The 22,122-nt window shown below is 36.8% G+C and overlaps 1 protein-coding gene across 2 annotated transcripts; it reads right to left on the reverse strand.

Annotated features, from left to right (window-relative positions):
• LOC106378281 lies at positions 1–7,555 on the reverse strand. Of its 2 annotated transcripts, XR_007318938.1 has the most exons (8): positions 6,724–7,555; positions 6,351–6,624; positions 5,704–5,818; positions 5,508–5,632; positions 5,338–5,419; positions 5,123–5,234; positions 4,708–5,059; positions 1–4,594 (listed from the first exon to the last, which is right to left on the reverse strand). XR_007318938.1 is itself a non-coding variant. In XM_048746337.1 (7 exons), the coding sequence occupies exons 1-7, from the start codon at positions 6,997–6,999 to the stop codon at positions 4,892–4,894; spliced, it is 1,152 nt and encodes a 383-aa protein (XP_048602294.1). In that variant the 5' UTR covers positions 7,000–7,555; the 3' UTR covers positions 1–4,891. The 2 variants fall into 2 exon arrangements, 1 of the variants encoding a protein (XP_048602294.1); XM_048746337.1 differs by having other exon boundaries at positions 1–5,059.
• Positions 7,556–22,122: the final 14,567 nt, after the last annotated feature.

Consider the following 22,122-nt stretch of genomic DNA (forward strand, 5'->3'; position numbering starts at 1 on the left):
CGTCAACAACATATTGATGGAGGAGACGGCCCCCTTAAACCAATGTCATCCCCTGGTTAAGACGTGTATGTATCTGAGCAGCGTAGTACTGGCGTATCATCAGGAATTGCCTTGTTTTCGAGGTGCCTGTCTCAAGATGTAATGAGATTTGGGGGTGAAATCCATACTCACCATGTGGAAAGAGTAGAGGATATTGGAGGCTCATGTACAGAGGGTGGTCGTCACGGATCTGCTGCAAAGTGTCAGATTGGAATTGAACCACTATATCTCGTACTCCAATTGTTGATAACATATCCCCTACGATAAGGCCTGCGACCTCACTCGTACTCGGGAGATCGTATTCTTTACCTTTCCCTTTATCTGAGAGCAATCTTATATTAAACTCTTGCCCGCTGCCTTCGTAGTAGTCACGTGCCCGTCGGAAAAGCTTGGCTAAACAGTTATTCTCATCAAGCATCTCGATGAGGCGCGCTAAGGTTGTCCCATCAAGATTACCTTCTGTTGAGGTTTGGCCCATCGCGTTTAAACGGTTTTTGACTTCGTTGCCCGTATCAAATATATAAAGCTGGAGATATTCGGGGGGACGGCCTTGTCTCGGTATTAGTGAGCCAATTCTATGGTGGGTTTGACCTTGGATCCGTATAGTGTAGGGTCCGGGAGCATTCACCACCGTATAATCCATCTTCATTCCAATGGAGGTGAAAGCCAATACCGAATTATAGACTCGAATGGTATCTCGAAACCACCTATGCTGAAGAAGTTCTTCTAACATGGGTGGGGGTTGCTTGATCGGTGGAAGCTTTATTTGGCCATGGTTACAGCAAATAGTGAAGGTTAGTTCACCTGTTCTAAAGTCTTTACCAGTACTCTCTGAAGTCCACATTAATGCACCACATTTTGTGCATTCTACGATGGGGTTATCTTCAGCTTTAGATGTGGAGCATTTATCTGTGGTTAAAGGTGTTTGAAATTGTTAAGACATTGTGGTTAGTATTTTTATAGTTAAAAGCGTTTAATATATTATAAAGAGATATAATATTTTATGCACCTAGCGTTTATCGATATGAGCTTTTAATTTATCGTGCTCATTCCTGACATTGATTTAAAATATGAGTTGAAAATATACACCTTTCTTTGCAGTTCTTTTTGGGTGTAAGCCATGAGATCCTTGTGGAGCATGTAGACCTATGCGTATAACATATGCAGATGAGACGTATAAGTTTTTGTTATAATTTCTTAATTGTTTAAAGTTGACATGGATTGTTACCTTGTGGCAGGGATGACGTTCGTTTGGATAGCAAGATGGCTTTTCTCATCCCTCGTGCGTTTTTTTGTCTCACTGGATAAATTAAAAGCGATCCATTTAAGACAATATAAGCATTAGACATTGTGGGATAATAATGTTTTTAGACTGGATTGATTTTATACCATAGGTGTCACATTTATCACAGCCACCTGTACGATTAAATTAGATAAATAAATTAGTTTATCAGTAGATACTGTTGAAAAATATATTATAATTATCTATTTAAACTTACAATCATAGTATTTTGGTTTGAACGTTGGTGGATTGCATATCTGATTGACTACAAAATAAATTCATAATTTAAAATAGTATTCTCGTAGAGTGTAAAATAATATATCTTCAGAGTATTGACACACCTTTGGGTTTGTTGCGTGATCCGGGTGGGCGTCATCTTTTTCTTTTATGTGTGATTCCGGTAGAAGTTCCTGGATGAAAAAAAATTAGGAAGGTGTTTATAATATATCTATATACTATTTTTAAAAAATTTATGGTAGAACACTTATCGTTCATACAAATAAGGAGAAGTCCATATTATATTACAGTTGAAATACCTACAAAATTTCTAATTGTATCGATGTTCAAGTTTTTTAAGTATAAACTTTATAAAATTGGACCTTTTAAAACAGTTAGAAATTATACAGTACGTAAAAGAAGTAGTGTATTAAATGTATTCATTAAATTAAATTGACTTTATTTTATTTGTATTTAAATATTATATAAATAGATAAACCCAAAATTAGATATGATAAATTATTTACTCTAATGGTTTCTTAATTGATTATATATGTATTAGTTTGAAAATTATTACCCTCCCGACATATCATGCATACAAAGAAGAAGAATTTCATTGACTATATAGATATATATTCTTACTTTTCTGACCACGTTTTTATTAAAAGAGTTTTATCTTTTGTTTATCAAACCATATACATGCTTATCCCCTTATTAACACTAACTCTTATTAAAATGGAATAATAGGATATGCGAATTCGAGTTTCTATTATATGCATAAAATTAAAAATAACAAAAACAGGTGAGTTTGTATAAAATATAAGACATTAAGAATACAGAAAATAATAGTTTTAGTTTATTTACTATATAGAGAGTTTTTTTAATTGTTTACCACTTTATTATTTGAAAAAGAATTATATTATGTTTATCAAACCATATACCTATTCTTTTCTTATTAATACTAAATATTATGAAAAAAGAAATAGTAATATTTGAGAATTCCAAGTTCTGTTGTATGTCGTTAATAAAATGATAGTAAAATACAATGCTTTCTATGGTATACAAATAAGCCCACGAAATTAATTTATGTTTTTTTAGTAATTGATTACTAACCTTACCAAGCTTTAACAGATTTGTGGAAACCAGTTGGATCTCATCTATAATTCACTTCTAATTTTTATAGGCTATATGTAATTATGCTACAATATGATTGACAAATGTATAATATGTCAATCATAACTATATTATAAATTTTTATCTCATCTTGAATAGAGTTATTCTTATAAACAGACCATTTTTAAGTTTTGATCACTAAATTATATCATAAGGGGAAAAATTACCAAAATGTTTTATTTAATAGGTAAATGACATTAATACTCTATATATATTTACAAAATTTATAAAATTTGAAAAATAAAAGAATATATAAATATTAAATAAAAATAACAAAAACTTTTATAAAAAAATAAATCTAAAAATAACACAAAAAGTTTAAGAGGGAAATTTTTTTATGATTTTTTGGATAATATGTTTTCAAATACGAATTTTTTTTTTTTATCTTTTTTCCCCAAAGTTTTTTTTTAAAATACATCATTAGAAGTTGTAAATTAAAAGCGTAATATTAAAATATACTATGAGTAATATCTGTAATTTTCTCAACTTATATATTAGTTTTTTATATAGGTGGAACAAATATGTGCTTTAAAAAATCAAGATTATAAATACCTATTGTTTTCATATTAGTATATTTTGCTTAGTATATTGAGAGGGGACAGAGTTATTAGCCTACCTTTTAAAATAAAGATTGAAATGTTTATTATTTAATAAAAACAATTCGCGTTATAAAAAAATATAAAACTTTAAATACCTGTTATCTCCATATTAATATAAAAACAATTTGCGATATAAAAGAATATAAATTTTGAAATTTTATTATTTTGTATGTGTTCTGTTTTAAAGCTATATGTACTATTCTCAACTCCGTTTGGTAAATACAATACTGTATGCAAAAGTTTGTATTTTTGAACCTGCAGTTTCCAAATGGGGTGTTCGAGGTGTGTTCTCCATCTTTGTGTAACTTTATCCTGAGAAGCAAATAGATTGTTAACTATAGGGGTAGATTTATATTCGTATACCGTTTGTTTGTAAATAATTTTACACTTACAGAGTCGTTTGGCGAGCTTTGTAGCCAACTGTAAAAGGACCTAAGGAAGAACAGAGAAGGGAAGAAATATGTTACAGAGCTTTTTGATTATCGAATATGGAGATGGGGGTAGAAAGCGTTTTGTTTTATTCTTTAGGAGTATGGTTTAGGAAAGATATTAAACTGATTGAGATATGGGAATATTTTTTACGTTAGTGAAGGAAAACGCATTTAATAATTGTGTTTGACTATCACGTTATTTTCTCATTTCACTAAGTAAATTCTAATGTATTTATGGACCAGTTGGGTTTGTCATAAACCTTATGGATTTGCGATATGGAAATATTTTCATATTATTTCTTGGATTTAAGTCAATCAAATGAGGATAAGAAAAAATAACATGTTGACCCAAATTATTAAACAAATATTATTTGACCAAATATGATTCTTAAAAAAACGCTGAAAAATCAAATTGAGAGAAACCATTGTTAAGGAAAAACTCTCACAATTCAAAGACATAATGAAAAAACCATGCATGCAATTGTAAAGAAACAAACACGTAAACTGAATAGAAAATGCACTCTCTGAGAACTGTCGCGAGAACCCTAGTTCCCACATTTAGGGCGTTTAACTCTCTCCAGCTCAGAACTGTCACAGGTTTTCTTACTCCCATCTGCTGAATCCACACAGTTTTCGGATGTTTCCCCAGACGTGGCAGTAGTATGGTTATCTTCCGAAGACACTGTGGTTGGTTCAGGGTCTAGTGGGAGGATCTTAGTCACGGTAAGAGATCGGGTCTTACCTGAAAAATTATGCTCTGTGACTTTGACACAAAACTTATGCTTCTGACCGATGGTGCTGATTAGAGCTTCCGGAACAGGTGCCTCAAGGTTAACTCCTTCGTTGCCATTAGCCTGACATTCAATCAAAACAGGGTCAGGCTTATACATTTAAGAGCTTAGCATGATGAAAAGAAAACAACATCTACCCAAAACGTTTCAGAGCTTATATACTTATAAAAAGTTACCTCAAAATAGCTTCTGACTAACTCTGATGCTGGCTTCCCAGTCAGTTCACGACCAGCATCACCAAGAAGCACAAAGACATCTTGCTCACAGTTGTCATAAACGGATATCTTTGACAGGTACCTGTCATGAAAGAATGAGAACCTAACTCCAATAAAAAATTAATTAAATTTCAGTTTAGAGTTCTTACTGTGGCACACCAGATGCGTTAACCTTTCCACACTTCTTGCTTGTACAGATCAACGAAGTTGGACCTTTGATAACCTTAGAATGGCACCCACTGCAGGAAATGTAGTACCAAGAAGAACCATGCACGACGTCATCGATCGTAGCCGTGCACTCAAAGAAGGCGTCCTGCGTATATGCATAAGAATATAAATTTCTCGTGGTGATTGAAGTTAAATAGATTGAGTTTACCTTTGCGGATTCTTGCTCGATGTAGGAGAATATTTCCCCTATAGTCATTGTCTCACGTTTGGTGACTACCTCTGCATTAACCTGCTCAGCAATTGCAGGATTAGAGCCCAACCTGAGATAGAGTAAAAAAATTTGAGTTAGTTAGTCAACGCAGTGAGATAACGCGAGCACTTCATTGAGAAAAAAGAGTAAATGCAAAACACATAAACACTTACCAACTGAAGTAGTCTATTGTAGGTTGGACATCATAGTCCATAAACACACGCGAAGATGACATTGAGGTCAAGGCCAGAGTACCTGTTGTCACATGAAAAAACCCTACTAAAGAACACAAAATGCTGATATATAACTGTAAGAAACCTATATCATAGATAAAAATCAGAACCTCCGAGAGTCTTCGTGTTGACGGTCGTGACCAGTAACACAGTGGGTGTGCCCTCGTACGAATTGAACTTTTTGCAGAAGTCTCTTGCAGCCTGATCCCAAAGGTATAGCTTCATGACCGGTCCACTGAAAAAAACGATACTACGTAAGTAATAGGAGTAAGGAGAAGTAGTTTCCAGAAAATAATGTACACGTACTCATGTGATTGGACATGAATCAGAACACGCCTGGCTTTTGCTATCTCCACTTCGTCAAGAACTGGTGCCTCAACGATACTCTGACCGTTAACCAACTTCATGTGGCCAACAACATCTAGGCAAATTTTGACCGTTAAAAAAAATTGAATATTGTCAACTTTTTCTGTCTAACAAATTTTATAAAATTTAAGTTTAAAAGAATCTAAGCAATCCTAATAATCCAAGTTTTTACGTACTCGACAGATATCTTTATTTACAGAAGCTTCACATGTCTATCAATATACAAAGCTAAATATACTAATATGAAACAACATGTATTTATAATTCTATTTTTTAAAGCATATATTTCTTCTACGGATATTAAAAAACTAATAAAATAGAATCTAAGCAACCCGTTTCATCCAAGTTTTTACGTACTCGACAGATACCTTTATTTACAAAAGCTTCACATGTCTATCAATATACAAAGCTAAATATACTAATATGAAACAACATGTATTTATAATTCTATTTTTTAAAGCATATATTTCCTCTACGGATATCAAAACAAAACATTGATTCAACCAATTTCAGATCTACTTATCTAAGCAACATTCTAATTATCAAACAACTAAACTAAAAATCACGTTGGGAATCAAAGAGCTTACCGTAGAGGTCTCCTTTGAGGTCGCAGTTAGCTTGAAACTCTTCATATGAATGGAACCGGAAACTGTCCGCATCAAAATGAGTAGGACAGTTTAGAAGAACCGTCAACTCCGAGTTCCATGAGAACGACACTGTAACGGTATGATCAGCAACCCGAAACACCGATTTGTTTCTGGATCCGTAGAAGTTGTTGAGTTTGTAAACAGAGCCTCGCTTCATATCAGGCAGATATTTTTGAATACGCCCTGGGGAAATGAATCCTTGAATAACAGTTCCCTGCAAATAACAACATAAGACAAACCAATATACGTAAGTGAAGAACGATAAGCATAAACTTGTTTCGAAATGAAAAAAACAACGCTTAATCACTATAACCTGTTCGTCGATGAGTAACATCTCCATGCCAATAAGCGTCTTCTTTAGCGGATTCCAAGCCTCCCAGAAATGGATGAGCCGAAACCGCAACTGAGCTTCGTTGGGACCCAGCGAGAGATCTTTGAAGAATACGATTTTTTTGTCGGAATCGGAGGACATAATCGACTTCCCATGTGGTTTCATCGCCATCGATCGAGTTTCTAGGGTTTTGATTTCTAGACGGGGGAAAAACAATATATAAAGAAGGAGGAAAGGGGGAAGATGAAAAGAAACCATAAAGAAGAATTGATGGCGAAATTGATTGAAAGAAACCGATCGTGAGGAATCGGATGATCAGAACACAGAGGAGAAGACGAAGAGAAATGGCGAAGAGAAGAAGAGAATCCAGAACTCGCCTTCGTAGATCTAGGTTATACTGAAAGAGCTTAAGAACTGGCCGTAACACAACCCAGACGAAGCCCATTAGCCCAGACCGAAACGAAACAAACCCATCGAAACAAAACAGAAGCCCGGACCCAAAATGAAATGTTTCTATTGGTCGAATATTTAGTCTGACGTGGCAGCATAGATTTTGAGGGAATATCCCTTTTAGTATTGTGATGTTTTGGTAAATTTTGGTTTTAGAAATAAATTGTATAACGTTTCACTTTTGCATTTATTTTCTTTTCGATGCCACATAACGTATTTCATTACCTTTTTAAAATGTGATACGAAACGTAATTTAGAAATTCATATTTGTTGACCAAAAAAAAATCATGTATTTTTTGTTGACGTATTTCATTAACTATTACTTCATATGTTATTTACAAATAATGCCACTTTATTTTAAGTTTGGTTTTTAACATTCATTAAGGGTAAATTAGTAATATAATTTTAAGACCAATTCTTTAATTATCTTAAGATTAGTCCACGTTCTATTCATTTTTAATGTCTAAGTTGGATATTATAAGAAGATTTTTGTTGATTTCCTTATATTGGTCTGATTTTTTTTTTGATGAAATTTCAAATTTATTGATCAAAACTAAAAATTAGATTTACATGATGATGATAAGCTAATCTAAAGTGTAAATAATAAAAGAATAATATGTCTTAAATGGTGTAGACATCAAACCATCTCCTTAGCAGAGGCTCCAGCTTGTGATTTCCCCTGTATTTTAGTGAAGAAATTTGATTTTTGACCAGGTTTCCAATGATTTTAGTAGTCCTCTCCACTGATGCACATGTACCGCCATGCCTTCTAGAGTTCCTCTCCTTCCACAACACATAGATAGAAGTCTGAAATACTAATTGCAGGAGAACTGTATCAAACCTGTTCCTATTCGGACGCAGTAAGGAGGCAACACTCTCTTCCCAGTCCGGTGTTATTGTTGCACCAAGTAGCCTCTCAGCAACATTCATCCAGACAGTGAAAGTATAGAGACAAGCAAAATACAAGTGGTCTCTGCTTTCATCCTTCTCCCTGATATCACTAAAATTATCCTAAAGAGTGACACTACAAGAAAACAGCGGTATTCTGACGGACATTCCGACGGAAATTGAAATCCTCGGAATATCCCGAGGAATTTCCGAGGATATTCCGAGGAAACACAAAATTTGGTTTCCTCGGAATTTACCGACGGAATTCCGAGGAAATATCAATCCGTCGGAATATTCTTATGGAATACCGAGGAAAAATGTATTCCTCGGAAAAAACCGATGGATTCCGAGGATATATTATAGCCGTTAGAGAGCCGTTGGGGGATTTTAAAAATTCCGAGGAAATTCCGAGGAAAGAGCCGTTGCCGTCGGTATTCCGTCGGAATTTCCTCGGTCTGTCGGCAGGATTTCAACTATAAATACAAGCACACCTCTTCCTCTTCATTCACTCCATATCTTCATCCTCCTTCTTACTCTCTTTACACACGAATTTGATTCATAAAAAACATGTCTTCTTCAAATTATTTTCGTTCTTGGATCGATCGACCTCATTTGGATCCGAACACGAGATTGCTTACGGAAGAATACCAACTAGGTATAACCGAATTCATGGGGTTAGTTCACCGACAACCGGAAGCAAAAACATGTATGTTAAGATGTCCTTGATCTAATTGTAAAAATAGAAAGGTTATTAAAGAGTGAGATGTTTGGACTCATCTATATTTGAGTGGGTTTACACGAAGTTACAAAATTTGGTATCATCATGGGGAAACTGATTATGAACATGGTAGTACTAGCGAACCTCAGCCAGCGGTTAGATTAGAAGAACCAATTAGAACGGATGTAGATTATGGTGTAGGTACTGAGCAGATGGTAAATGATCATTTTAGAGGGGAAGATTTACCCAATGCACAAGCTAGGAGATTTTATGATATGTTGGATGCTGGAAAGCAACCATTGTACGAAGGTTGCAGAGATGGTCATTCAGCTTTATCATCTGCTACAAGATTGATGGGCATTAAAACAAATTATAATTTGGCTGAAGACCGTGTGGATGCGATTGCTGATTTTGTAAAAGGTATTCTACCCGAGGATAATGTAGCTCATGGTTCATACTACGAGGTTCAGAAACTCGTAGCTGGTCTTGGTTTATCGTATCAGGTAATAGATGTATGCAGCGACAACTGCATGATTTATTGGAGGGCGGATGAACAGCGGGTTACATGCAAATTTTGTGGAAAGCCTCGTTATAAAGATACGAGTGGAAGAGTTCCAGTGCCATATAAAAGGATGTGGTATTTGCCTTGACGGAAAGGTTGCAGAGGTTGTATCTGTCTGAACGCACAGCGCAAACAATGAGATGGCATGCGGAGCACTCAACAGATGGTGAGATCAGACATCCTTCAGATGCAAAAGCGTGGAAGAATTTCCAATCAAAGTATCCCGACTTTGCGTATGAGAGAAGAAATGTCTACCTTGGTGCATGTACTGATGGTTTCAGCCCGTTTGGCAAGAGTGGAAGACAGTATTCTCTATGGCCAGTCATTCTTACACCATACAACCTACCCCCAAACTTGTGCTTGCGACGAGAGTTTTTGTTTCTCTCGATTCTCGTTCCCGGACCAGAGCATCCTAAGAGATCACTTGATGTGTTTCTTCAGCCACTAATATATGAGTTGCAACAACTATGGGCTCAAGGTGCTGAAACATACGATGTTTCGTGTAAAGAAAACTTTCAAATGCGGGCAGTACTAATGTGGACAATAAGTGATTTTCCAGCATATGGTATGTTATCTGGATGGACAACGCATGGAAGGCTATCATGTCCATATTGTCAAGATAACACTGATGCTTTCCAACTAAAACACGGAAGAAAAACGTGTTGGTTTGACTGTCACAGGAGATTCCTACCACCTGATCATCCATATCGTACGAGTAGGAATTTGTTTACGAAGAACAAGAGGGTGTTTGACAGTCCACCTCCGGAAATTTGTGGGAAAGATTTGAAGACACAACTAAGAGATTTTGGTGCAGAAAGGACGCCAGACGTCGGTGGACATGAGCGTTTTCCGGTAGATGCTGTTGGATACCTACATAACTGGCACAAAAAAGTATTTTCTGGGATCTGCCATACTGGGAGGATCATCTGCTAAGGCATAATTTAGATGTCATGCATATTGAGAAGAACTTTTTTGACAATCTCATGAACACAATCCTTAATGTTCAAGATAAAACAAAGGATAATTTGAAGTCAAGACTGGATTTAGTCGATATATGTGCTCGTTCAGAACTTCATGTTGATGAGAATGGTAGGGCTCCTTTTCCCATATACCAACTTGATGCAGAGGGGAAAGATCCGTTCTTTGATTGGATTTCAAACGATGTGGAATTTCCAGACGGTTACGCATCTAATTTGCGTAACTGTATCGACAGAAAGGAAGGAAAGTTTACTGGCTTGAAAAGCCATGATTGCCATGTAATGATGCAGCGCCTCCTTCCGTTTGCCTTCAAGGAACTATTACCACGAAATGTTCATGAAGCAATTGCAGGGATAAGTGGTTTCTTCCGCGATTTATGCACGAGATCAGTGACTCTTGAAGGTATTGAAAATTTGAAGACTAACATAGCCGTGATTCAGTGCAACCTTGAGAAGATATTTCCTCCCTCATTTTTTGATGTTATGGAGCATCTTGTTATTCACCTGGCAAGAGAATTGGAACTTGGTGGTCCTGTGCAGTATAGATGGATGTATCTGTATGAGCGGTATATGTTGCATTTGAAGAAGATGTTGAAAAATTTAAGTAGGGTGGAAGGTTCTATAGTCGCACAGATGATCAATGATTCATCATCATGTGTATTAATTTATAATTTTACTAATAATTTTTTAAATGTTACAGGTTTGTTATATCAAGTACCCCCGGGTAAGGAACAGAGATGATCCATGGGTTACTGTTACAAGACTCAACCCGAGAGGCCGAGTTCAGGGAAGTTCTGATCTGGAAGACCCACTACAACCAAGCACATCCGGCAACTTAAGTGCAGCAGAAGATTTAGCTGGAGTTGGCCTTGTAGTCGATTTAACCGACTTCGGAGAGGAAGCCGTCGTTCACGTAGAGGATGAACCAGTGATTGGAGAGTTTCACCAAGATCCAGATTCAGATTCATCTGGTGATGATGACTAGGAAAGAGACTAGCATCGACTTTTTTTTTTTTTAATAGAAATACCGAGGAAATTCCGAGGGAAGATAGGTTTTTCTCGGAATTTCCTCGGAATAGACCTTGTCGATTTAGGGATTTGATTATAGAGTCGTTTTCCTCGGAATTTCCTCGGAATATTCCGACGGAATTCCGAGGAAGATAAGGGTTTCCTCGGAATTCCCTCGGAATATTCCGAGGAAATTCCGAGGAAGTAGGGTTTTTAAACCGAAAACAACGTTTTGCGGTTTGAATAACACTTATATAACCCTTATTAAGTGTCTTAGACTGATTATGAAGTCAAAAATTTGTTCTTTACCCTATAATAAACACTTTTCCGATTGTATGAACGAAATCCCCACAACATAAGAGAAACACTTATACACTTTAATGAACGGTAAAGGGAATACTTACAATTCGTTTTGAAATTTTGTTATTTCATAGTTTATGATCATCTATACAAAGATTCCTCAATGGTATGCATTGCATTTGTATAAGAAATTATATAGGGCAAAAAAATCTGATGTTTTGAAACCCCAAACATGTGTTCCTCGGAATTTCCTCGGATTCCTCGGAATATTCCGAGGAACAATATAAACCAACAGAAATACATGCATAGGATATAATTTTTCCTCGAATTAATGAAATATCCGAGGAAATTCCGATGGATATTTAAGTGTCCGTCAGAATTTCCTCGGAATATTTTCATTTAACCGGGCAAAACAGCCGCGAAATATTTCGCGAAAATTGAAATTGAAATACCGAGGAAATTCCGACGGAAACTATCCGTCGGATCCTAGGTTTTATAACGACGAAACACTTCTTCTTCCCCATTTCTCTCTTCTTCCTCTCCGGCTCCTCTCCCTCCTCTCCGGCGATCTCCCCCTTCTCTCCCGACGATATCTCCGGCGAATCCTCTCTAAACCTACACAAATCATGTAAGGACCCTATCCCAGTCTCTTAGGTTCTATTTGTTAGGTTTTTGGGTAGATTTGATAGATTTTTGTTAGGGTGATTGGTTAGGATTGTGATTTGGTTGTATAATAGGTTTAGAATTGTGATTTGGTTGAATAATTTGTTTTGTTGAATTGATTTAGAATTTTTTTATAAATTTTTTATTATTTTTGTATTTATTAAATCGATTTTTGTATATAAATTCGATTTTTGTGTATAAATTTGATTTTTGTATTTTACGAAATGATTTTTATATATAAATTCGATTTTTTGGATTTTACAAAACATTCTTAATATCTATAAAACTTTTTTGTGATTAAAAACTATTATTTGGGATTTAAAAAAAATATATATATATATAATATAAATTTCTATATTTATTAAACATTTTTAATATTATTAAAACTATTTTTTGTAATTATTAAACTATTTTTTATTTATTAAAACTATTTTTTGTTTATTAGAACTATTTTTATATATATTTATTAAAAAATTTTAATATCTATAAAAAAATTTTGTGATTAAAACCTATTATTTGGGATTTAAAAAAAAAATATATATATATATAATATAAATTTCTATATTTATTAAACATTTTTAATATTATTAAAACTATTTTATGTAATTATTAAACTATTTTTTATTTATTAAAACTATTTTTTGTTTATTAGAACTATTTTTATATATTTATTAAACATTTTTTATATCTATAAACTCTTTTTGTGATTAAAAACTATTTTTGGGATTTTTTTTTTTAAAAAAAAATTATATATTTCTATATTTATTCAATATTTTTTTTTTAATTTAAAGGTCTAATGATTATCAGATCCGGCGTCGACAGCGTCGTGGTCGTGGTGGTATGGGGAGCCAGTCTCGGGATTCCAGCCATTTTCAGGATTCCGCTTTGCCCCACAGCTCCTACCATACATCTCCCTCTGCTGCACCCGCTCCTGCTCCTCTCGCTCCCGCTGCTGCACCCGCTCCTGCTCCTCCGGGTCCTCCGGGAGTGATGAGTGTTGCGGAGTTGGTTCGACAGCCCGGTCGTGACCATCTTCCTTATCTCACTCCGTATCCACATGGACGGGGTCAAACATGGTAATTAAACATATTTTTTTTTCATTAAAATTTGATTCATTATTAAGCGTTTGTTCTTTTTATTAGGTTCAACCGATCCGGGAACGGGATCAGCGCATGGATCAACCGTATGATGTACTCGGCCCTCGACAAGGGACATCCGACTTTCACTGACTTCCCTACCGACAAGCAGCATCTGTGGTTTCGTCAGTTTGCGGTAAGTATTCTAATTTTTTATTTATATTTTTAATCTTTAATTTAAATTTTCTACTAATTGTGTTTTTTTTAGCAAGAATTCAACTGGACTTGCGATGAGACGCTCTTTATCTATCACCACTTCGTCCATAAAGTTATGGACAACTATGGGAAGCAGATCCACGAGTGGAAGAAGAAGTGGAAAATCAACAAGGTTATTAAACTATTTTTTATTTATTAAACTATTTTTTTTTTTTTATTAAAAGGTCCCAAAGTCGATAAACAACACGGTCTGGACGGAGTTGTGTGCGCATTGGGATAAGGAAGAGACGAAAGAAACTTCTTCCACCAACTCCACCAACCGCAGGAGCGACCGTAAGGGCGTCTTAAGCATAACTTGGGTGCTCAATCTATTGCCTCTCTGGGGGATCGCATGGTAAGTTCAGCCGCTTTTTCTTCAATTATATAAGTTTTGAAATTTTATTTTTTGTGCATTTCGTCTAATTTCTTATGTTTCTTTAATTTATATTTTTTTCAAGGCGGAAGAAAATGATGGCCAGCCGGTTGATGATCTCGCCCTAATGAAGAGGGCGTATACCAACAAGAAGACCGGCCAGATTGATAACGGTCTTGTGAGGGAAGTGGTCACCCTGGTCCAAACTCAGGGGCAAGACGAAGTGTCTCAGCTTCAAACCGAGGATATCGATTCGACTGCTTCGACCAACTTGTCCCGGTTTCGAATCAACGAAATCGTTGAATCCGTAAGTTCTTTTTTTTAAAGTTCAATTCATTTATTTCTTGATTTAAATTTGGCTATTTTCTATTTCAGTCGGTTCCAAAGAAGAAGGGACGTTTGGTCGGTTTGGGTCGTCGCACCCAGTCGGTTCCTCCTTCTTCTGCACCACCGCCCTTTGTTGACCCAGAAGTACTTACGGCTCAGTTGAAGGACAAGGATGATCGCATATCTTTGTTGGAGACCCAGATGGCGGCTCAACAGGCGGGCTATGAGGCACAGAGGAGGCTGAACCAGCAAATGATGGAGATGATGCAGAGGATGTACCCGAACGAGGTGTTCCCGACCGTGCAAGACCCATAGTTTTTTTTTTTTTCAAAAACTCGGAATGTGTTATTTTTATTTGTACAACTTTGAATATTATCTAATATGTTTTCAATTTTAATTTTAATTTTATATTTTTGAATTTAAATTTCAAAAAAAAAAAAAATTTTAAAAATTAATTTCTTTTGAAATTCCGAGGAAATGAACCCTCGGAATATACCGAGGGACTTCTTCCTCGGAATATACCGAGGGACTCATTCCTCGGAATTTTCCGAGGGCTCTGTTCCTCGGAAATTCCCGATGAAAATTCCGAGGAACATTTCGTCGGAATTGGACCATCGGAAAGTCCATCGAAATATCCCGAGGAAGTTCTCCCTCGGTATATTCCGAGGAGCTTTCCGACGAACTGGTGGTCCTCGTAGTTTCCTCGGTAATTCGTTTCCTCGGAATTCCGTCGGAAATTTCCGAAGGATTTCCGAGGAAAAATGAATTTCCGAGGAGTTATTTCCGAGGACTTGTTTCGTCGGTATGTCATCGGAATAACGTTATTCCGACGACATACCGACGATTTTTTCCCTCGGTATGTCGCTGTTTTCTTGTAGTGTGAATTACTCTCTCAAATAAGAAGTCCAAAAATGGATCGAATCCACAGAGACTCTAGGATTACACAATAGATTTATAGTCTTTGAATTAAAGCTAGATTAATAGGTTAATAGGTTTTAAAGCAGTAAATGAATTTGTGAGCAAGGTAATTGCTCGATTGGTTTGATTTGAGGTTGTTAAAAGTTGGGAAATATAGCTAGATTCAGGTATATTCTCAGGTATGATAAGTAAATAACTTAATTTGGGGTTTTAGGGGTTTATTGATATTAAGCGTTCTAGAACTCAAATTTAGGTATAATCAATTAGATTATCTAATCTGGATCTCGGATTTCAACTTCCGTATGTTAATCACGAGAAAGTGTCGATCGATGATTCGTAAAGAATATCGATCGATACACCTTTCAAAATATTGATCGACAGAACAGTCGTCGCGTCGATCGATGCTTCTTCCAGAAAGCTTTAAGAGCGGGTTTGATTAGTGTTCTCTAACTTACTAGACCAACGTTCATGTGTATTTAGTCAGGTAGATCATACTAGTTTAGTTTCAGGTAAAAGGCCAAGTTCTCACTTGCACCAGTCAGTCCTAAGATCTAAGATTCATGGTTTATCAACCCTAAGCTTAGTAGTAAGAACAACTAGATGAAGAACTGATTAAATCACCCTAACAACAATTTAAGCTAGCAATACATAAATCAACCTTATGAGAAACCTAAATCTAACAGTGAGATTACACAGACATATTCATAAAAGACATGGTTATGATGGTCTGAATAATATTACAATAAATAAATAAACAGAATAGAGTAAAGAAACAAAGGGAGTTCAAGATCTTCCCTCTCTCAAGGTGTATAGATTTCTCTCTCCAATCCTAAGCTCTCTCTCTCTAGAATAGTATGAAGCATAGCCGTCAACAATGGCTTAGAAACAGTAAAATAGGATTTTTTGTCATGCAAGGGTATTCTGTTAATTTGTGGTAACTTATGGGCCAAAATCAGTCATAAAATATAACAGGCCTGCATTCTGGAAACACCGTCGATCGATGCCAAGGCTTCACCATCGATCGATTTTCCTTCATCTCCTCGACAGCTTCCTCTCGCGAGGCAGACTGACCATTCTTCAGTAAAACATGCATAACTTCTGCTACAGGATGCTGATTGACCTCAAACCGGTGGTATTGAAAAGGTAACTTAAAGATCTTGTGGAAAACGATGGGATCAATCTAAGGGTGGGAAGGTCTCCATACTTAGCTAAAAATCTGATGCGTCTGTGCAGCTCTGCACTCAAAAGGTTCCAAAAGACACCAAAATCATCACTTTCCTCCAAATCATCCTTGAACCTATAAACACTCTAAATAGACTCTATATCGTAGTAATTAGTTATTAAAACACTTATAAACCATGGCTAAAAATGGGTAAAATCCATGGCCTATCAACTCCCCTAGACTTACCATTTTGCTTGTCCTCAAGCAAAACATACATGCAGTCTCTCTGAAAGAGGTTTGAAAACAGCAGGGACTCACAGATTTAAAACTCATAATCATCACCTTAGGAAATCCTAATCTCAGAAGCACATTATACCATATCCTAGTCTAGCAACCAAATTCACCTAGTCAACATCTTAACAAATCATATCTGACAATCCCATCTACCAACCTCATTTTTTGCATAAATAAAAGTGTAGACTTTACCTTGGGGGTCTCGATCATAAGATGAAAGGATGCTCAAACAAGTATCTGGACCTGCAGGTAAATAAGATTTTCTTTCCTCTCTCTACTAATTTCTCTCTCAGTCAAAGTCTGCTTTATTGCATGATCATTGACCAAGATTGGACATGCTTCCATGAATCAAGCTTTAATGGTTTTAGCCACCATATCATGTTCACTTCTTTTTGATCTATATCCTAGGATTCTTTGTGAATCAAGCCTTAATGGTTGTAGCCACCAAGTCGTGTTCGAATCCTTTACCTATAGAATTCTTATGAATCAAGCCTTAATGGTTGTAGCCACCAAGTCATGTTCGAATTCTTTTCCTAAATTATCATCTATATATATATATATATTTCTTTTCTTTTTTTCCTTTTTTTCCTTTTTCTTTTTCTTTTTCTTTATATATTTATTATTATTTTATTTTTTTCAATCTAAATTTTGAAATAGACAGAGAGGGTGACATATCTACACAAGGCTTTACCTTCCAGACTTGTTTGAAGAATCCGATCCCATGTATACCAAGCCCCAAGACAAGCAAAGTTGAGCTCAGTTAAGTTGGAGGTCAGTTTTGGTTCCTTCAAACATTCTCAGCAAGTGTAACATAGTTGACAGGTTGATCCACTTTGGTATCTTTAGTGCTATCTGCAACTAGTAAGTCTAGAATGGTGTGGTTATATAACAAGCAAAATCAATAAGTTTATTGTCCCCTTCTTGACTCAATAAAAATGACTCAATTTAACAAGTAAGAATGATATACCAGACAAGAATAGATGTCGATCGATGTGAAGATGTTTTCATCGGTCGCAGCAGGTGATGTTATGTCGAACGATATCGGCAGGGTCTCGTCGGTCGATATTATTGGCAATCGTCTACTCGGATCTTTTATTTATTTATATATATATATATATTAAACTACTTAAACTAATTCCTAGAAATGGGTTGCCTCCCATTCAGCGCTTATTTTAAGTCTTGAGCTTGACTTAAGATCCGATCTGTCTAATGATCAGGAAGGCCTAAATGTAAAGGTCTGCTATTTGGTGGTTTAGCCCAATAATGTTTCACTCATTGTCCATTCACTTTAAATTCTTACCCTTTATCATTTACAAGTGTAATGGCTCCATAAGGTTTGACATCCACAACAGGGAAAAGACCTGACCAACGAGATCGGAGTTTTCCGGGAAACAGCGTTAGCCGAGAATTATATAACAGCACTTGATCATTTGGTTCGAAGTGTCTAGAGATGATCTTTTTATCATGGTATGCTTTTGTCATCTCTTTATATATTTTCGAGTTCCCATAGGCTAAGTGTCTGAATTCATCCAGCTCGTTAAGCTGTACGAGTCTCCTTTCGGCAGCTGGATTAATGTCGAAATTTAATAGTTTTATTGCCCATGCTGCCTTGTGTTCTAGCTCAACCTGTAAGTGAGGATTTTCCATAGAGTAGGTGAAATGGGGTTGTTCCTAGTGGGGTTTTTTATGTAGTTCGGTAGGCCCAAAGTGCATTGTCCAGTTATCTAGACCAATCTTTCCTAGAAGTTCCTACGGTCTTTTCTAAGATTTCTTTGATCTGTCGATTTGAGACTTCTACTTGTCCACTTGTTTGTGGATGGTAGGGCGTAGCAACTCTGTGGAGAACTCCGTTCTTCCGGAGTAATCCGTCAAAAAATTTGTTGATGAACACTTATGACTACTCGAGGCACTCCAAATCTTGGGAAAATAATGCTTTTGAAAAGCTTGATAACTACAGATGCGACATTTGTTGGGGAAGCTACTGCTTCGACCTATTTGAATATATAATCAATAGCAACTAGGATATATTTGTTTCTGTACGATGAAGGGAAAGTGATGCGCCCTTGAGTAGCGCACCGGGCAAACAAACATGCATGGCTTGATCATGGAAAGCAATAATGATAGGTGTTCATTATTTGACACATATCTTCCAAACCACGAGGCCTCTACACATGAAATCACTTGTAGAATGTGCTCAACTCAATTACGGAGCTCCTCGAAGAAGAATCAGATCAAACGGAGTTCAGATGTGGGAGTTATGCAATTTGCAAATCATGTGATCTCCAGTTCTCGCGAATTTGGGCCGTACGGATCGTCCAGCCCACGTCTTGATCCTTACCACCGTGGACCAGAACGTCCCGAATGAACCTGGACAGTAGTCGAAGCGTCTCCTTGACCAGTCCACCTCAAACTCAGCAACTTTGACTCATTCATTATTTTCTAGTCAAATTTCTCATTTCCAAGATGTGTAATTCCCACAAATAATTATGTTTTTCTTTGACCACATCTAGTATAAATATGTAAACTCTTCTATGAATAAAATCAGTCTAAGTTTGAGTTTATTTTGGTTTTCTTCTTTTCTCTGAGAGAGAGAGAGAGTTATTTAGCTAGTTCATTGGTGTGAACCGGCTTGTTGATTTGGTGGTCAACCAATTCATCTTTGTGTGTTGTTTGGTGGTTAGCCAACGCACTACATTCTTCCTTAGGTGGTTAGCCTTAGATCGTGGGTATATCAAGAGCCATTCCGCATCTCTTGACGATCCTTTCATTCCATCTCACTTCCAGAAGTGCCATTTCCCTTCTCGGATCATATCCAACACCCAGCTAAAGTGATTTTTCAGTTTAGGGCGTATCAGAAAGGATCCATTAAGTGTATCCCCCAACAATCAAAGACCTCTACTTCTAGAATAGACTTCTGTTCCATTTCATGTCTTTTGCTGATTTTCCCTCTTTGTTGGCATCTGTCGCATTGTGCTATGAATGCATGAGCATCGCGAAACATAGTTGCCCACCAGAATCCTGCATGAAGAATTTTTTATACCGTTTTAAAGGTTGCAAAATGTCCTGCATAGTTGGATCCATGGCATTGGAATAAAATATCAGGGATTTCAGTTTCGGCGACGTAGCGTCTATATATCCCGTCAGAGCAATGTTTGTAGAGATATGGTTTAACCCAGTGATATCTCCTAACTTCTTTTAAAAACTGCTTCCTTGTATAACCTCTCAACTATTCGGGCTCTACGTCAGCAGCCAGATAGTTTACTATATCAGCGTACCAAGGTCTATTCCTCGAACCGTTTTCGACTGCGTGCACTTCCCGACTCAGACTTCCGTCTACGGGGGAATCATGGTCAGGATGCAACTTGTTGCTTGCGACGCTGATTTTTATATCAAAAGTGATGGTTATGGGGGATATTTCTTGGTTTTGATCATCGGGAGTGTCGATCGACATAGCATCGTCGTCATCGATCGACGGTTCTTCAGATGTGAGACATATTTTTTCGACGAATGAATCCGTTTGGTAAACGTTTTCTGTAGGTAAGAAATCGTCGATAGGAATGGCATCTTCTATTCGTATCCGGGAAAGGTGATTTGCGACTCCGTTTTCTACTCCTCTTTTATCTTTAATCTCGGTGTCAAATTCCTGAAGTAGTAGGATCCATCGCAAGAGTCGTGGTTTCGCGTCTTTTTTCTGCATTAAATATTTTATTGCAGTGTGGTCGGTGTGGACAATCACTCGCGAACCGACTAGGTATTGGCGGAATTTTTCAAATGCATAGACTACAGCAAGTAATTTTTTTTCTGTTGTTGCATAATTCCTTTGTGCCTCATCGATGTTCGACTGGCATAGTAAACAGCATGTAGCTTTTTGTCCTTCCTTTGGCCTAGAACTGCTCCTACAGAAAAATCGCTCACATCGCACATAATTTCGAAAGGAAGATTCCAGTCAGGTGCTTGTACGATGGGGGCAGTTATCAAGGCTTTCTTTTTTCCTCAAAAGCTTTTACACATTCTGGACTGAAGTCAAATTTAACTTCTTTACAGAGGAGGGCTGTTAGTGGTCTAGCGATTTTGCTCAAATCTTGAATAAACCTTCTGTAAAATCCGGCATGTCCGAGAAAACTTCTTACGTCTTTCACGTTTGTGGATGCAGGCAAACCGGTCATTACCTCAATCTTTTCCCAATCAACTTCTATACCAGCAGCGGATATTTTATGTCCTAGGACGATTCCATCGTTAACCATGAAGTGGCATTTTTCCCAATTTAGAACTAGGTTCTTTTCTTCGCATCTTGCCAGAACTTTACATAAGTTGTCAAGACAGTTTTTGAAACTAGATCCATATACTGAGAAATCGTCCATAAAAACTTCCATGAAATCTTCTATCATATCCGTAAAGATTGACATCATGCATCGTTGGAAAGTGGCAGGAGCATTACAAAGACCGAATGGCATTCTGCGGTATGTGAATGTTCCGTAAGGGCATGTAAAGGTGGTCTTTTCTTGATCGTCCGGATGTATAGGGATTTGGAAAAATCCAGAGTATCCATCAAGAAAACAATAGTATTGGTGATTTGCCAATCTTTCCAACATTTGATCAATGAAGGGTAAAGGAAAGTGATCTTTTCTGGTGGCAGCGTTTTGCTTCCTATAATCGATACACATTCGATGTCCAGTGACAGTTCGCGTGGGAATGAGTTCGTTTTTATCATTCTTAACCACTGTAATTCCGCCTTTCTTAGGTACAACATGCACGGGGCTCACCCAGTTGCTATCCAAAATTGGGTAGATGATTCCAGCATCTAGAAGTTTGATGATTTCCTTTTTAACAACTTCTTTCAAGTTCGGGTTTAGCCTTCTTTGATGTTCCACTGACGAATTGGAATCATCTTCTAAGTGAATTCGGTGCATGCATAGATCTGGAGAAATACCAGGCGGGCAATTGCTTTAAGTCAATTTTTGGTGCCCAGACTCCGTTAGTTAGGTTGGCGTTTACGATTACGGGGTAAGAATTATTGTAGAGAAAAGCATACTTGAGTCTGGCGGGCAATTGCTTTAACTTAATTTTTGGTGCTTTTTCGGGATTCCAATTTTCTAGAGGCGATGGTTGTCGATCGACGGCGGCCTTTAAATATCGGTCGACGTTGATTTCCGAATCATCATCTCCACTTCATCGACATTTGCTATTTCTACACTTGCATACATTAATCGCGCGTATTCATCAGCTCTGATGTCGATGCTAAATGTTTCCTCTTCGGTAGATGTGATCACTTTTTCTAGGGGATCATCTGAGCATAGGTCTATAAAGGATTCTTCAGCCAACTCAGAGATATCGTCCACATAAGAGGCTTGTTTATCGATTAAGGGTCCTTTTATCAGTTTTTCCATATCGAAGGTCATTGGAATGTTTC

This window comes from Brassica napus, chromosome C2, assembly GCF_020379485.1.
Source record: "Brassica napus cultivar Da-Ae chromosome C2, Da-Ae, whole genome shotgun sequence".
NCBI lineage: Eukaryota > Viridiplantae > Streptophyta > Magnoliopsida > Brassicales > Brassicaceae > Brassica > Brassica napus.

Excerpts from the sequence above, each read along its gene's own strand:
- LOC106378281 (XM_048746337.1), bottom strand. The coding sequence starts at position 6,999 with ATGGTTTCTTTTCATCTTCCCCCTTTCCTCCTTCTTTATATATTGTTT. Across the intron at positions 5,819-6,350 it reads CCTCAAAGGAGACCTCTACG|ATGTTGTTGGCCACATGAAG; the intron begins GTAAGCTCTTTG and ends AAATTTGCCTAG. Across the intron at positions 5,235-5,337 it reads ACAATAGACTACTTCAGTTG|GTTGGGCTCTAATCCTGCAA; the intron begins GTAAGTGTTTAT and ends ACTCTATCTCAG.